The sequence below is a fragment of the Microtus oregoni genome, unplaced genomic scaffold (genome assembly GCF_018167655.1).
Source record: "Microtus oregoni isolate MIOR12 unplaced genomic scaffold, Mior012 000019F_ref0000042, whole genome shotgun sequence".
Classification (NCBI taxonomy): domain Eukaryota; kingdom Metazoa; phylum Chordata; class Mammalia; order Rodentia; family Cricetidae; genus Microtus; species Microtus oregoni.
The window spans coordinates 39125392-39141369 of record NW_024543078.1 but is presented as its reverse complement, the minus strand read 5'-3'; the positions used below and the strand labels follow the sequence as shown (position 1 = coordinate 39141369).

At 49.4% G+C, this 15978-nt stretch overlaps 1 protein-coding gene across 1 annotated transcript in view; it reads right to left on the bottom strand.

Moving 5' to 3' along the window:
• The window catches only part of LOC121459734 (cilia- and flagella-associated protein 99-like), a 45118-nt gene that overhangs the window by 22733 nt on the left and 6407 nt on the right, over positions 1 to 15978 (bottom strand). The window contains exons 2-6 of the mRNA XM_041669710.1: positions 14389 to 14517; positions 5883 to 6027; positions 4807 to 4901; positions 1774 to 1886; positions 254 to 431 (exon numbers count right to left, since the gene is read on the bottom strand). Coding sequence (XP_041525644.1) covers positions 254 to 431; positions 1774 to 1886; positions 4807 to 4901; positions 5883 to 6027; positions 14389 to 14502 — 645 coding nt within the window. The 5' untranslated portion in view covers positions 14503 to 14517. The remainder of the gene's footprint in view (positions 1 to 253; positions 432 to 1773; positions 1887 to 4806; positions 4902 to 5882; positions 6028 to 14388; positions 14518 to 15978) is intronic.

Sequence of the window (15978 nt, the reverse complement as noted above, 5' to 3'; positions counted from 1 at the left end):
TAGTATCACTTAGCACCTCCTAATTGGGTTCAGAATGTGATGGCCTCTGGATCAGCCAACTTCCTTCTCTGTGTAGGTGTGGAGGGTGTCGGGGGTGGGAGGTGTATTGTGGGTCACTGAATACTACTGGGTGGTCCAGTACACCCTTGACCCTGGAGGAGCCCTGCTGCCCAATGAGGCCCCTACAGTCTGTTCTCCCCGTCTGAACATCCTGCTGGTACAGACCCATGCCCAGCACAAATGCCCAACTCACAGGCTTTGGCTTGGCCATAGTGGGTACAGGCTCAGGCATTCTAATGGCACGGGGCTTTGGCACAGTCAGGTTGAATTCCTTGGGCTCTGTGACCTTGGCCTTGGTCTTCAAGGGAGGAATTTGATCGGTTGGCACTCCCTCCAGTTGGTTGATCAGCTCCTGGACCTCTGGCTGCCATCTTGAAGGCAAAAGTTGAGAAGGCACTAGAGTCGCATCCTAAACAGGTTGCTAAGAAGCTGGCCCCTGGGATCCGAAGGACCCTTAGTGTTTGGCTGTCCTTCAGGGCGAGGTGATGGTGAGCAGGTGACTTTTCCTCACTAACTTGTGAGTCAGTTAAGACACACTTTTCAGTACATGCATCAAGGTTCCCTTTGCACAGATGAGGAAACTGAGGTCCATGGGATAGGAAAGCTGGGAGGTTGAGACGCCCCCACTTCAGGGATGTGGAGCTCTCTAAGGATGAGCAGGAACTGGCGTCTGAAGCTACTACAGGTGGTACATATGGTACTGACGGAGGTAGCTGGGAACAGGGAAAAGAAGCTGGCAAAGGGAAAGGAATGCTCTGTAGCAGAACTGTTGGTGACAGGTGCAGGGAACAGTGGGGGTGGGGCGAGGGCCACATTCCCCTAAGGGACATCCAACTGTCCTTGTGTTCAGCCTCAAGGTCCCGTGGAGCAGGGATTTTAGATGGGTCTTGATAGGTGGCCCAGAGGTCTAGGAATCCCCGTTTCACTTTCCAGATCTTGAGTGGACCCAGGCTATCATGAGCAGCCTGTTCAGAGTTTCCTCCTGTCAGGCTCCTCAAGGGGAGATGCATGGCTTGAAATGGTTTCAGACTCCCACCTGCCTCTGCCTCCCGAGTGCTGGGATTAAAGGCGCGCACCACCACCGCCCGGACTCAATTTTAGAACCAGGACTACACAGAGGTAGAGAGGCTGCCCTGAGGTCTAACAACAAAGGGTTCTCATCAGATTACGCCTGGACTGGGCCTCTAGCTTCAGGGTAGGTGTGGGGAAGCAGCTGTAGGCCTGTGCTGAGGCTGGTCCCAGAGAGGGTTGTGGTAAGTATGGAAATAGCACACAGCTGTCTCCTCATTTGGGGGAGTTTGTCCTAACTGCTAACAGTGGGGATCATTTGGGACAGGAGAGCTCTCCTGGCAAAGGAGTAGCTCTGAGGAACCCCACTATGGGGCCAAAGCCTCCTACACGTAGCTAGCACATGGACAGTGTACTTGGGTCCAGCCTATCTGCCCGTCCCCAGGAAGAAAGATATGAGGCTAACCCAGTCCTCTCAGAGGAATCTAGGAGCTCCACACTGCATCCTGCTGTCCCTGCCACCGGCTGTGGTAGATAGATCCATTGCATCTCAGGCCTCTCACCCTGACCTGGGTCATGATCTGGCCTCTCACAGAGCTTCCATGAGCAGGAAGGGAATGAGGAGCACCCCCCCCCCACCCGAGACACCTGGAGTAGGCACCAGACAGTTTTCAGAGACCCAATATCCTGCCACAGCTGACCCACCTCATCAGAGGGTCAATCCAGTTCTCCTTCACATGGGATGTTTCATAGATGAGGCTCCACTCGTCCTTGATCCATGAGCACAAGTTTAAGGGGTTAAAGAAGAACCTGAGGAACTGAGGTAGAAAGTCACTGATCACCTCGGCTGTGGCTCAGACACCACCCACTGATGCCCCAGCACTCCTCTTAAAGGCCAGAACAGGCTGTGACATTCAGGGGGTCACACACACTGCAGGTGGACATTTATTCAGCTTCCAGGCCTGGAAGGCCCTTTGCTCCACTCCTGGGTAAGAGGCTACAGGGACACACAGACGGCTGCCTGCCTCCTACCCTGCCTAAGTCCAGTGGGATGTCTAATGCTGGGAATGTAATAATGTCATTTTCTGTCCCTGTAACCTTGTCACTATAGCACTGCAGGGCTAGGGCTGGGAAAGCCCTAAGCTCTGGAAGGTGGGTTGTCATCTGACCATTCACAGTTGCTGTCTGACCTCAGCCCTGAGACTGAGGCAGTCTCCAAAGCCAATCAGAAGGGAAAGTCAATGGCCCTGGGGCTACAGTTATGCCATTATCCTGTTTGCAGGATCCAGGGACCGCATCAGAGCCCAGGAGAGCTCTGTAGTGACACAAGAAACACAGCTGGTACTGGGAAGTGACCCTGGAAGTACACGGCCAGTTGAGAGGACAACGGCGAACAAGGCTATGACCTCCCAGTGTGACTCCTGTCCTCATCAGCTTCATCCTCACCTATCTCTTGTGAGGATCAATTCCTTGTGACCTGCAACCCTATTCCAAACAGAGCAGCATTTCTCAACCTGGGGGTCATGACTCCTTTGGACGTGGGGGTCGAGGGTCACCTAAGACCATCCTGCATATCAAATATTTACATTACAATTCATAACAGTAGCAAAATTACAGTTATGGAGTAGTAGCAAAAATAAAGGGTTGCAGCATTAGGAAGGTTGAGAACCATGGTTCCAGAGCTTTCCACAGTTCCCCGCTTGGCAGGCAGCCTGCCCACTTTCATCACCTACCTCTATGGCCTCTCATCTTCTCAGTCCTTACCCAGGGCCAGGGTCCTATCACCCACTTCCTAATCTCTCAGCTGTCAGTCTTGGCACCTGAAGGGGAAGCTGGCCTCTGTGGCTGGCCTCTGGGGTTCTCACCTCCTTTGTGCTGGTCCAATCCCATTTGGGTACGTCCTAGCATTCTTTCTATTCCCCTGTTCATCACCACACCTTCACACCAGCATCTCAGCAGGGTCAAGGCCACCGTTCTCATTGGGATGTGGGGGCAGAGATCCTGCCAGAGTGGGGGAAGGGACTCTCTGTGCATCTAAGAAAACCCTGACTTGGGGGGAGGGCTAGAGAGATGGCTCACTAGTTATGATCATGTCCTGCTCTTACAAAAGACCGGAGTTCAGTTCCTAGAACCCATGTTGGTGTCCTACAATTGCCTGTAACTCCCACTCCAGGGGCACCAAGGCTCTCTTCTGGACTCTGAGGGCACTGACATGTGCACATATCTACATCGTGACACACGCACACAATCAAAAACCAATAAAACATTGGTTGGCATTGTGGCATATATCTTTAATACCAGAAATTGGGAGGCAAAGGCAGGAGGATCTCTGTGAATTTGAGGCCAGTCTGGTTTATATATTGAGTTCCAGACCAGTCAAGACTACATAGTGAGACTCTACATAAAAGTAGCCTTTGGCCATCTGGAAGGTTCTTATTACATGAGTGTGGGGTGACTTCGAGCTCTTCTGCCTGTGGTCTTGGAGGAATGGGCAGCGTCCCCAGTGGAGGCTGCCTTCCAAGCAACCTGGGCTGTGATACTTTCTGCTGTGTCACTCCTAACCACAGCAGCAGCAGCTAAGACAGGCCAACAGCTGGTGCCAACAGCTGGATCTTCATCTTCACCTGGCTTCTTTCTAGGTCTCTGAGGCAGGTAGAGGGACCCTTATGGGCCCAGAATCACCCAATGGGGCATGGAGTATGGAGTGGACAAGGGAAGGCCTTGTGTCGGTCACTAATCAACCTCTGCAGCTTTGCTCCCTGGAGTTTTCTTTTTATTTGGAGCCTACACAGGGTAAGGAAATATTCCACATTTATTAATTTATTTATTGTTTTTTTAAAACAGGGTTTCTCTGTAACTTTGGAGCCTTTCTGGAACTCTGTAGACCAGGATGGCCTCAAACTCACAGAGATCCACCTGTCTCTGCCTCCCAAGTGCTGGGATTAAAGGTGTGTGCCACCACCACCCAACAAGGGAATATTATAAGATGATCTTTAGCCTCAGTCTTTTTCCCCTCTTTTTCCTTCTCTGTATCTTTCTTTCTCTCCTCTTTCTCTCTCTTTTAACTATGAGACAGGGACTCAGGCTGGGCCTCCTAACTCAGCCTCCCAAACTGTTGGGATTATAAGCCACAAGGCCTGCCTCCCATGTGAGTTTTCTGAGCTGTCGTCACAAGCCTCCAGAGCTCCCTAGGTTGGTCAGTGACCAGGAACTGGCCTGGGGTCACTGTTCATTTCCTGAGAGCAATATGTGATCTACACCCCAAGCATCTGTTGAGTCAGCACTGTGGGACTCAGTGTAGGAGGCAAGGTGGATGTTTGCTTAATAATCCTTACGGATTCCAGCACAAAGCAGCAAAGCCTGAGCCAAGTACAGATCACGCCAAGTGCAGAACTGGCCAGAGCAGTCCCAAAGCATCACCGAGAAGATGCCATCAATTTTAAATTCCTTGTCATAAAAATGAAGCCTTTGCTTCAGATAATTCTAATTGCTTATCCATCATGGGGTATGTGCAGGTAGGAAAGCTGGTCCTTCATAAACCAACCAGATAGTCAGAGATAGACAACATTGTACTATACAGGGCTGTCAGATGGTATTAAGCAGAGAAAAGATGAACCTGCCAGCTTCTCTAGCTAAAGGAAAAAGTGGGGTCGATCAGATACACATCTGGCCCCAAATTCTTGCCTTCCTGGTTGGTAACCTCAACCGCAGTATTGTGTTGGGGGCAGTAGCACTCACCTTGCACGTCTTGTGCACAGGCTGGGACTTGATGATGCTGCAGAAGAGCTGGAAGCCGAGCTCATCCAGCTGGAACATGGCCAGGTAGCATATTACTGGGGAGAGAGCTTGGTGTGAGGAGTGCCCAGCTGCCCTGCAGAGGGGCTCTGTGTGTGACCTTGGGAGAATTCTGCAGCTGCTGAGAGTCTTACAGGCCCCTTATTCTGTCAGGGCACACAAGGACAGGCCCATATGGCAACTACCACTTCATGTACAGTGATTGTAGAACTAGCCACTAGGGGCTTTTGGCTTCCACACACTGCATTTGGTTAATTCTCAGAAATCCCAGAATTTCTCTGGGCAAAAGTGATATCATCTTTAGTTTTGTCGATTTTGTGAGCTGAGTCATTCTGAGTCTTTGGGGATGGAAGCTTCTCTGATGAGGCTGTGTTTCTGTCTCTGAGCCAATGAGGGTCAGCCCAGTTTTGCATCTGGAACCAGCTACCTGTCTCAGCCTACCAGTGTGCACAGCCCTCAGCTCTCTACCCCTGGGCCAGAATTAAGGCCGACAGCAGGTTCTACGTCTCTCTACCCTATGGTAGCACCAGCCACTGCCCACAATAGTCACCATGTTCTGTGAATGTGGACAGTGGTCAGAGGTGGCTCTCATATTTAATCTTTCCCTGGATGATCCAGACTACCATATGCCTAGTCTCTCCACAGGTATCAGGGTTAGGGTCACAAACAAACCTCAAGAGCTGCCTCATTTGGCCCAATCTGCCCTCAGGGGCATTCTCTTCCAGATAAGTGGCTGGGGGCGGGGCAAAGGCTGCACTCTGTTCTCAAGACCCAGGTTTCAGTTTCCCCAAGAAACAGTATGTCTAGCCTGGGCCACATACTTATGGGTACGTGAGAACCAAGTGAGAGAAAGAGCAGCAGAAGCATGAGGAGCCGCCTTCTGTGTCCAGAAGCTTGCCGCTTGTTGGCCTCTTTCAAGTCAACCTGCCAAGGTCTGTGGCTAGTTTCCTCTCTAGTCCCTGTCTGGAGTGGGCAGCAGGCCTGGGCCTCACGGACATATGGGTAGTGACTATACACACCCTCAAAGAGGTTGTAGTCGGCCCACAGGCAGAGCTGACCATCCCGCACATAGAAGGCATCCACCACGATGGTCAGTAACTTCTGGTATTCCAGGCAGCCAGACAGAATCTCCAAAACAAAGGCAAGCTTTTGGGGGTTCAAAGTCTGGAAAAGAAAGCCAGGAGAGAGCCCTCAAGGACCATGAGATCAAGGCTGAAGGTAGGGGATAGACACTCCTACATGACCAGTTCATTCAGCTCTCCTAGAGCAGTGGGCAGTGACCACAATGACTGGACCCTGAAAGACCCTACAGACCCCCTCCTCAAAACCCGCAGCTAGCATGCTCCTGGGGGAACGTCCTGTTTGCTTAAAAAAAATTCTCCAGATCAGCAGCCAGCCTGCTTTCGTAAGAACATCCCATGTACTTGAGAGAGCAGGATGTCTATGAGATAGGAAGACTGCAAGGCAGGATATCGATAAGATAGGACATCAACAAAGCAGGTTGACTGCAAAACAGGATATCTATAAGATAGGAACAGGATGACTGTTGCCAGACATCCATGCTGAGAGAGGAAACCATTCATGCACCCCCCCCCCCCGCCTCATTCCGATAACCACGCTTTTGCTTCTGTAAACTTGCTTTTTGCTCTTCCCTATAAAAAGCCTGCCCTCCAGTTGGCAGGCGCGCAAGTCTTCCAAGAGATCTTGCCACCCGCAGGTACCTGTGTCTACTCAATAAACCTCTTGCTAATTGCATCCTGTGGTTTGGTCTCGGAGTGTCCTGGTTCTGGGGTCTTCCTCATCAGAGGAAAGGTCCTCTCTGAGGGTCTTTCAGACCCCACAATGGCAGGACCCCAAGGATGAATGAGGACAAAGTGGGTGCAAAGACAAAGACACAGAAGGACAAGCATTATGCAAATATTCTTCTATAAGAGGATAGGCGAATCCATAGAGATAGAAAGAATGGCCAGCAAATGACAAAGGAGGGTATGGGGAGCCAGGCAGCTGCTGTTTCATGGGGATAGAGTTTCAGGTTAGAAGGTTAGAGGGCTATGGAGATGCATGGAAGTGATGGCTATACAGTACTGTGAGTGTGTTTTGTGCCACTTGAAAACAGTTAAAATGGTCAAAATTTATGTCATGTGCATTTTACCACAAGGAATTAAAAGGAATTCATATAAAGGTTTTCAAATGAAGAAATAAAACATTATCCAAAAGAGTGCTGCATGATCAAGGGAAATCTGTGAGAGCTTCTCCGGGATAAAAAGCAGGATTGGAGCTCCTAGGCAGTAGTAAGAATTATGGTCCCTTAACCAAGCACGATGCTGCATGTCTTTTAATAGAGGCACTTGGAATAGAGGCAGGCGAAGTTCAAATCCATCTGGTCTACCAGAGATCCAGGTATATTAGGGAGACCCTCTCCTGATTGGGGGGGGGGGAGAGAGAGAGAGAGAGAGAGAGAGAGAGATTGAGAGATACATACATGATACAGACAGACAGACAAATAGACAGAGATACAGATTCTGAATTTCTGAATTCTGTCTCCTTTGGGGAGGGAGCTGGTCAGGCAGGGTAGGGCAGGGTTGACCTTTCTCACACTTTCAAACAATTTGGTTTTGTGACCAGTGTCAAGACTTTCTACCACTGTGATTAAAACAAAACTGACAAAAACAGTTTACAGTGGGCTGGAGAGATGGCTCAGCAGTTAAGGGCACTGACTGCTCTTCCAGGGTGTTAAGTTGGGGGCATAGCCTCCAGCCCCTGACTTGGGAGTTGCACTGCTCTGGAGTCCAAATCCCAGCATGCCATAGGGTATTTAAGTGAACTCCTAGAGGAGAAACACGTGGTTTTCGGGTCTGCATGGGCTCCCTGCTGTCCTGTCTCCCCGCCATGTGCTGGGCCACCCGAGAGCATCTTACTTAATAAAATGATGGGCATTTAGATTTGGTTTGATTTGACCTAATTGGATTTTTTTTTTGCACCAGCAGAGCTGCTCTTTCTCTTATCACAGGGAACCTGGGTTCAAATCCCAGCACCCACATGCAGCTCACAACTGTAACTCAGTAACTGACACTCTCACATAGACACACCTGCAGGCAAAACACCAATGTACATAAAAGTAAATAAACTAAAGAAAACAGTTTCTAGGTAGAAAAGATTAATTTGGCTCATGGTTTCAGAGGTGGTAGTCCACAGGTAGCTGGTTCCAGAGTAGAGGGAAGCTGATCATCATCTCATGGTGGCAGGACGCAGAGAAGGCTGGAGGCAGGGATATATCCTCCAAGGCACCCTTTCAGTGACCTGTTTCCTCAAGCTCCCACCAGCTCTGAATAATGCTATCAATGAAACTGTCCACTGACAAAACCAGAGCCCTCAGGATCCAACCACTTCCCCACCTCCGAACACTGCACTGGAGCAAAACCTTCAACACAGGAGCCTTTGGGGGACAATTCAGACCCAAATGATAATATGACCTGTGTGTGACACATGCTAATTATTTTATAAAGTAATTAATATTTTTAAATTAAGGGTTGAAAAGCAATTAAGTTTCATTGGAGAAGGAAAATGAGTATTATCTGCTTGAACCAGCACAGTGCTGAGAAACTTGGTGAGACACTTGCTGCTGAGCCTTTCTAGAAAAGCAATTTGGAAAACAGGTTTTGAGAGCTTTATTTTTGTGATCCTTTAAAAGAGTAAGTGTGCTTCAGGGAACTTAAGGAAGCCTCCCAGAACACAGAAAATGTTCACGTGCCCTCACTGGGGAAGAGGTCTAAGCAGCACTGAACAGGAACAAGGGTCCATCAGCAGGCAACCAATGGGTCAAGCATCATTGCTGCATCCTTCATACTAGTACGATGCAGCCATTAAAATGATGCCATGCTAAGATTTACACGGGGATGACAAAAGAGCACCACCCACGGCAGAACTGCGGGCTACGACTTTGGTGGCCGCAGAATGTATCTGCCACTCTTCTCTGTTCCTCTACATTCACACTTCTCTAATAACTTCAGAATTCCTAAGTTTTTCCACTGCTGGCTACCCCTTTAACAAATCCTGCCTCTGTCAAAGTACTTTCCAGAAAGGCTGCATCAAAAAGCCTTACAGCAGCCGGGCAGTGGTGGTGCACACCTTTAATCCCAGCACTCAGAAGGCAGAGGCAGGTGGATCTCTGAGTTTGGGGCCAGCCTGGTCTACAGAGTGAGTTCCACGACAATCAGAGAAACCTTGTCTCAAAAATAACAACAAAAACAAAACCAACAATTAAAAACAAAAAACCCTCTGAGTTTCCACAGTACCCATTTAAGGAAAAGTATCTCTTTTACTAATTTTTTTGCAGTGCTGGAGATTGGAAATGCGCTCTAGCTGAGACACACACCTCTACCGATAAACACTGGTATCTCAATGGTTTTAGTTTTTAAATTACATGTAAAAATTATTTTGTGTGCACGTGCATGCGTATGTGCACTCCTGTGTGCAGGCATACATGGCATGGCAAACATGTGGAGGTCAGAAGACAACTTAGGAATTGATTCTCTTCTTCCAGCATGTGTGTCCTTGGTGTCAACCTCAGGTCATTGGGTTTGACACTATGAGAACCTTCACTCACCAAGCCATCTTGCTAGCCCAGCCTTATTTTAAGGTTTGTTTTCTCTCCTCCCTCCAAGACAGAGTTTCTCTGTGTTACCCTGGATGTCCTGGAATTCACTATGTAGACAAGGCTGTCCTTGACTTTACAGAGATCCATCTGCCTGCTTCAGCCTCCCAAGTGCTGGTATTAAAGGTGTGTGTCACCACCATCTGACTCATTTTTTGTTTTTTGTTTTTCGAGACAGGGTTTCTCTGTAGCTATGGAGCCTGTCCTATAACTAACGCTTATAGACCAGGCTGGCCTCAAACTCACAGAGATCAGCCTGCCTCTGCCTCCTGAGTGTTGGGATTAAAGGTGTGCACCACCACCACCCAGATAATTTTTTTTATGTTAGAAGAATAACAGGGTAATAGAAGAGTCTGCAGACCCAGGACACATCCCAAGTCATGACATAGTTTCCCTGTGAGTGTCATTTCTGGTACTGCCCTTGCTTCCCAGGACTAGAAGAAGCCTGAAAAAGCATTCTTGAGCCTGCTTGCTAATACAACAGAGTGTGCAAAGGGACACTACCTTACCTTTGCTTCCCTGATACCTACAGCACTAAGATGTGCCTGTATGCGCAGAGGCAGCAATGGCAGGAGAGGTTCCTTGCAGGGACAGCCCTGGAGGAACTGGGCTGATCCCTGCCCCTCCACCCTTCCCCAGACTCTCAGCATAAGGTTCTAGCTGGAGTCCCAGCCTGTTTCCCAGGTTCCTTTTGGAGCACATCTGGCTACAATATTTCCACTAGCCACTATTGTTCTCAGCTCTGCTGCTACTCTTCCTGACATCTCAACTTTTCCATAAGCGAACACCTTGGGCTTGTTCCTCCATGATTCACAAGTACTCCCAGGTGACCTGGTCCAACTTCAGGCTGAGAATATGCTGGCCCTGAAATGTCCCCATCACCGGTCTGTAGCTCTCCCTGCACTCCAGAACCCTCTACCTGGCTGTCTGCTTGGCCTCTTCACTTGGAGACAAGCATATGTCCACTAAGGGCTCTGCTGTTGGCCTCCTGAGATTGACCCATGATATCCCAAGTGCCCTTTCTGTTTCTCTTCTTGCCCTCCTTGATCTATCTGCCTTCAGTCCAGATATCTAGAGGCATTAGAGTCCTGTTTCCCAGCTGATTCCAAATCCAGGAAGGTTGATCGTGAAGGCTAACCATCATATCCCCTCTTCAAAGTTTCTCACAGTTCCTGGAGTCCAAGAGAATGGTGCCAGCTCCTGCATGGCTTCCAGTAAGGGCTTCATGCTGCTCCATATATGGCAGAGAAGAGGAGGGCACCAGGTATGTACAGAAATTAAACACAAGAGCTAGCCTTGCTTCATAATAACATACTCTCTTGTTAAGGCCAGGACAAGAACTCACTTGGGGAGACACATTCAGTCTTGAGGGCTTCACCCCCAAGGACTGAATCATCTCTCCCAATGTCATCTTCAAACACTGTGGTCCTGAGGAATTCAGCTTCAGCATGAGATTTGATGGGGAAATCACCTTCACACTATAGCGAAACTTTTATATTAGTATGTGCAATGGATTCTTACTTATATGTACTTTTTACATAATTTTTACTTATTATTTACTAGATGCAAACCAAGTTTCCTGAAAAGTCCTTAGAGAGAACCAAATGCTACTCTCTGCTTCAGTCCTAGGACTGGCACTGAGGGAGACTTTTGCTGAAAACAGTTTTGAGCCATGGAAAACACTGGATATTTTAATAAATATTAATATGGGACACATTTCCTGTGTGACATTCTGTCCTTCCTTCCTTCCTTCCTTCCTTCCTTCCTTCCTTCCTTCTGGGTTTCTCTGTGTAGTCTTGGCCGTCCTGGAACTCACTCTGTAGACCAGGTTGATTTTGAACTCGTAGAGATCCGCCTGCTTCTGCCTTCCAAGTGCTGGAATTAAAGGTGTGCTCCACCACCACCCAGCTATTTTTTTTTAAATTTTTATTTTATGTGTAAGTGTGTTTTGCTTGTGTGTATGTCTGTAGTACACCATGCACATGCAAGCACTGCCTATAGAGGCCAGAAAAAGGCATCAGATGCCCTGGAACTGAAGTTATAGATGGTTGTGACCTGCCATGTGGTGCTGAGAATTGAATTTGGGTCCTTTGGAAGAGCAGCCAGTGCTCTTAACCACTGAGCCATCTTTCCAGTCCTCTCTCACCTAAACTCTTGTACAAGCTCCATTAACTTCTCTCTTCCTCTTCTGGCTGCTTGCCCCAGAGCTATCCAGCTGCCTATGCTTTTCCTGTTAGTCCTGCCCTGCAGGATCTTTCTATGCTCATTCCCTCTTGTCTACAGTCTGGGCTCTGCTCTGATCTTTCCCTGCTTACATCCAACCTCCCCATGGGCCAGCTATATAAGCTGAATAGCCAGGTCTGAATAGCACACAGGCCTTGTTGGACTTCATGTCTACCACTCTCAGTCATAGGTAAGAGCCTTGTGCTCCTGGGGTCTCATCTTGGTAGGTCCCTCTGCCCAGGAAGCCCTATCCCACTTCCAGGGATCTGTTGCTCCTCAAAGTCAGAGTTTTCCTCACTGCTTGGCTACCTAGCGTGCCTATGGTGCCCATGTTGCCCTCTCCTTCGTCCCTAGTCCCAGGTGGATTCCCCAAGTACTTAAGCATAGCCTGTTCTTGCCAGGCAAGAGGCTTCTGAGCACAGGGAGAGCCAAGGTGGTACCCAGGGACTGACCCCACCTGAGTCCACCTACAAAACTCAGCCCTAGATCAATGCATCAGTGACTTTATGCTTACTCCAAAGAGTTGGTAACTAATTAGGAGTCGAGACAGAAGCCACAGGCTAGGCCGCCAGAGCTGCCAGGGTACTTCACACTTGAGTGGATGGGATCCCTTTACTCCTGCACTCTCCCCGAGGCCCAGCCAAGTTGGCCCAGGCAAACCCAGGCTACTGCAGCTGGATCCACACTGCACAGCCAGCTATAACCTAGTTTCATCTTCTCAGACAGCGGCTCCAAATAAGGATATGTCCACACTAAGAAGAGCCTAGGGCACCATGCACTTAGGCAGTCTGCCCACCACATGCTCTGCCCTGAAGCCTTCTGTCAGCCTCTGCCTAGTGGTCTAGGGGTTGTGCAGCTTTCTGGCAGGTGGCATCTCCAGCCTTGACCTGGCGGTCAGTATATTCCAGCGAGTTCTGGCAGCAGGAGATGAAAGTGTGTTGTTAAACTGAGTCAGTGCCCAGGCCCCCATCCACCTTGGCTTCAGACGGACTTTGGCAGAACCTGAAAGGACCAACATCTGAAGCGGGAGTTGCGTCTCCACTTAAGATGGAGCTCAGCTTCCCGGGTATGTCAGCTCCATCCACTGTTGCCAACTTGCTGGGTTGCATCAGAGTTCTAGGCTTCTCGTGGAAAAGGCACACAGATGGTCACGACTTTGTGATTTTCCAAGTGACAACTAGGACTCATTTACAATTAATCTATTTGTTGTTAATGGAAAAATTGTCTCAAACCAATTATGAGAACTAAAACTCAGTTTTCTGTGGTCACCAAAGAGTAATGACAATGACTTCCCTCGGCCTCACTTGAAAGAAACGGCCCTTCTTTTATCAAGGCCCTGAATGGCTTCGCAGCCCAGGGAGTACGCTGGGTGTTCCAAGTGGGTGGCGATAGCAGGAGTGGCAAGGACAGTGGGAGGAACAAATGGACTGTTCAAAAAACACCAGGAAGGCAGTATGGCTGGTGGAGGGGATGTGAGGATGGGTGGAGAATGAGGAGGGCACAGTGGAGCTGAGGGGCTCTGCAGGGAGGATAACTACTGTGTCACATCTGTGGGGAGATCAGGAAAGAGAGGCGAGAGGGAGCTTCAGCAGTGAATAGGACGGGAGTGGGTGCAGGTGCAGGCCTCACCTGGGCCAGGCAGGGCTTGATGACTGAGCTCTTAGTGGATACTCATGGGAACCTAGAGGACATATATCCTTAGACAGCACTACTTAGACATTTGTGCTCTTTGCCATTGGATGCAAGAGTCGAAGGTTGGGGAGAGGGGTCTGTGCTGCAGCAATTAGCAGGTGAGGTGACTTCTGAGTACTTTGACAAAGAGAAGTCAGAGCCTCCGGGGGTGGGGAAGGGGACTCAGAGCGGTGTCCAGAGAGCCAATCAGAATGTTGCAGTGCTGGTGTGTAGATAACAATGGGGCAGAGTCTGGAGCTGCCAACAGAGAGTCTGCTGGGGGAGGGGTGTGCTTTGGAGAGTTAACCATCCAAAACTGACTTGGAAGTACAGCTGCCATTGTGACAAGCTCAGGTTGGACATTGCAGTGATACGCTGTCCCTGTCTGCCTCTCTCTTACCTTCTGCAGGGGATACACTGCTGTTTCTATCCTGGATGTCTCTGCTTCCAGAACCTTGAGAGCAACGTTCTGTAAAATTTCCCCAGTCTCAAGCATGTTGTAGCAATGCTCAAACATTGAACTGGGGTCTAAGGGAGGTGGACAAGCACCAGGTGGAGGCACTTAGGGTCCAAGGCAGTTAGGTCTTGGAGAGGGCCCAGACTCTCTCCTGGAGTTCTCATCGGCTGAGCACAGTCCACCAAGAACTGTGTCCATAAGCAAGTCCCTACTTTCCCCACTGTTGCTGTCCACACGGTCACAGCTTTCCCTGTGTGGGGACTGGGCTGCTTCTCCTAATGCACCATGGGAGTTTTGTAGTTCTGGGTAGAGCCAGGTCCGATGTGCATTCAGGACGCGGGGAGCCCTCTCATGGCAAAGGGGTGCCTCCACAAGGACCACCAGTCTTCTGATGGAGTGCCTAGTCTCATACTTCTCCCCACAGGAAGGAATGGATCTCATGCTGTTTGCTGGAAATGTCAGGTGACACATGTCACTGATGTGGTCTCCCAAGAAACCCCAGTGGCTACCCTGACCCTACCTGCTGTAAGGAGGCAGCTGCCGTCTCCAGGAACTGTTCGGGATTGTCCTTCTCAGGCTTAAATTTGTCAAGTTGCTCTATTACAATCTCGATGCATTTTTCATAGTAGGTCATCTTTTAGGCAGAGGCCTGAAACAAACCCACACAGATCACATCACCCATGACCTCTGAGTGGCCAGTTTGGGTGTTGGCTGAAGTGGTTGCAGGACCCTTACCCACCCCAGAAGGAAGTCCCTGAGGGTTCTGGGTTTGAACCGTGAGAATTTTGGAGGTAGGGGGTTTGGGCTCAGGTGAGCTCAAACACACTACTTGGTTAGTTTATCTCAGGTCCCGGCCACCCAAGTGATCTGTTTGGTCATGGCAAGCCCACTTCAGGTCGCCTCTTAGCTCCAGCCTCTGCCCTCTCTGCCCTACACCCAGGGTTCCATGGCATCCACCAAAGCCCAACAGCCATGCTGTGGGTGGGGTGACCCCCAGGAAGAGCTCAGGTCAGAAAGCAGGCCTCTGAACATCCCCCAGTCCAGCTGGGACGGGTGGCTAGTTTTCAGCAGGCTCTTCCCAGAGCAGGTGAAGAAGACAGAAGTATTGCGGAAGGCTGTGGAGTTCCCAGGAGCTATGCCATGTGAATAGCAGGACCCATGCTCACAATACAATAAATGAAATAACAAGAAACATTCAAGTAAAATAAAAAGGACATAAACTGGAGAAGAAGGGCTGAGCACTAGCATGCATTCCCCCTTCATGTTTACTGACTGTGGATCTGATGTTACCAGATGCTCCAAGCTCCTGCTGCATCTACTTCCCCACCATGAAGGGCTGTATGTTGGACTGGAAGATAAACAAACCTTTTCTCCCAGAAGTTGCTTTTGTTAGTAATTCAATTTCTTTCTTTCTTTCTTTCTTTCTTTCCTTCCTTCCTTCCTTTCTTTTTTTCAAGATAGGGTTTCTCTGTGTAGTCCTGGCTGTCTGAAACTCACTTAGTAGACCAGGTTGGCCTTACTCAGAGAGATCCCCCTGCCTTTGCCTCAGAGTGCTGGGACTAAAGGGTTGCACCGTCACGCCCAGCTGCTTTTGTTAGTATTTCATCATAGTAACAGGAAATGAAACCAAGGTCCTCAGGGTGATGGCCAGTTCTGGCTAGTCATGCCAGGCCCAGAGGCTGATTTTTGAAAATTAGGAAGCTTTTCTAAGTGGTCAAAATGCCATAAATGAGAATTTAAGGAAGACAAAAGGGGAAGGAAGTAGGGACATGCTCAGAATTGAAAGATGTAGCTTTCCAGAAGGGTGAGGCCTCTGAGGGTTCTGCAGAAGAACTCATATAATCTGAGTAGGGTACCCCGAAAGTTTTCAGTAGAGATCAGGATTGCCAAGCAGCCTCATGCCTTAGCACTCCAAGATCCAGAAGGTCACCTGTCAAAGACCCTGCTTGACCTCTGAACAAATCCAGAGGGGAACAGGCATGGATCTGGGAGGCTGAGGTTGAACCCAAGGAAGTGTGGTTGTAGAGGAGATGCAGATGGCTCTAGGGTGGCAGCAGAGGAAGAAAGCAGGGTTCCCCTGCTGCCTTTGGGGGAACCTCTCTGTGGTGCT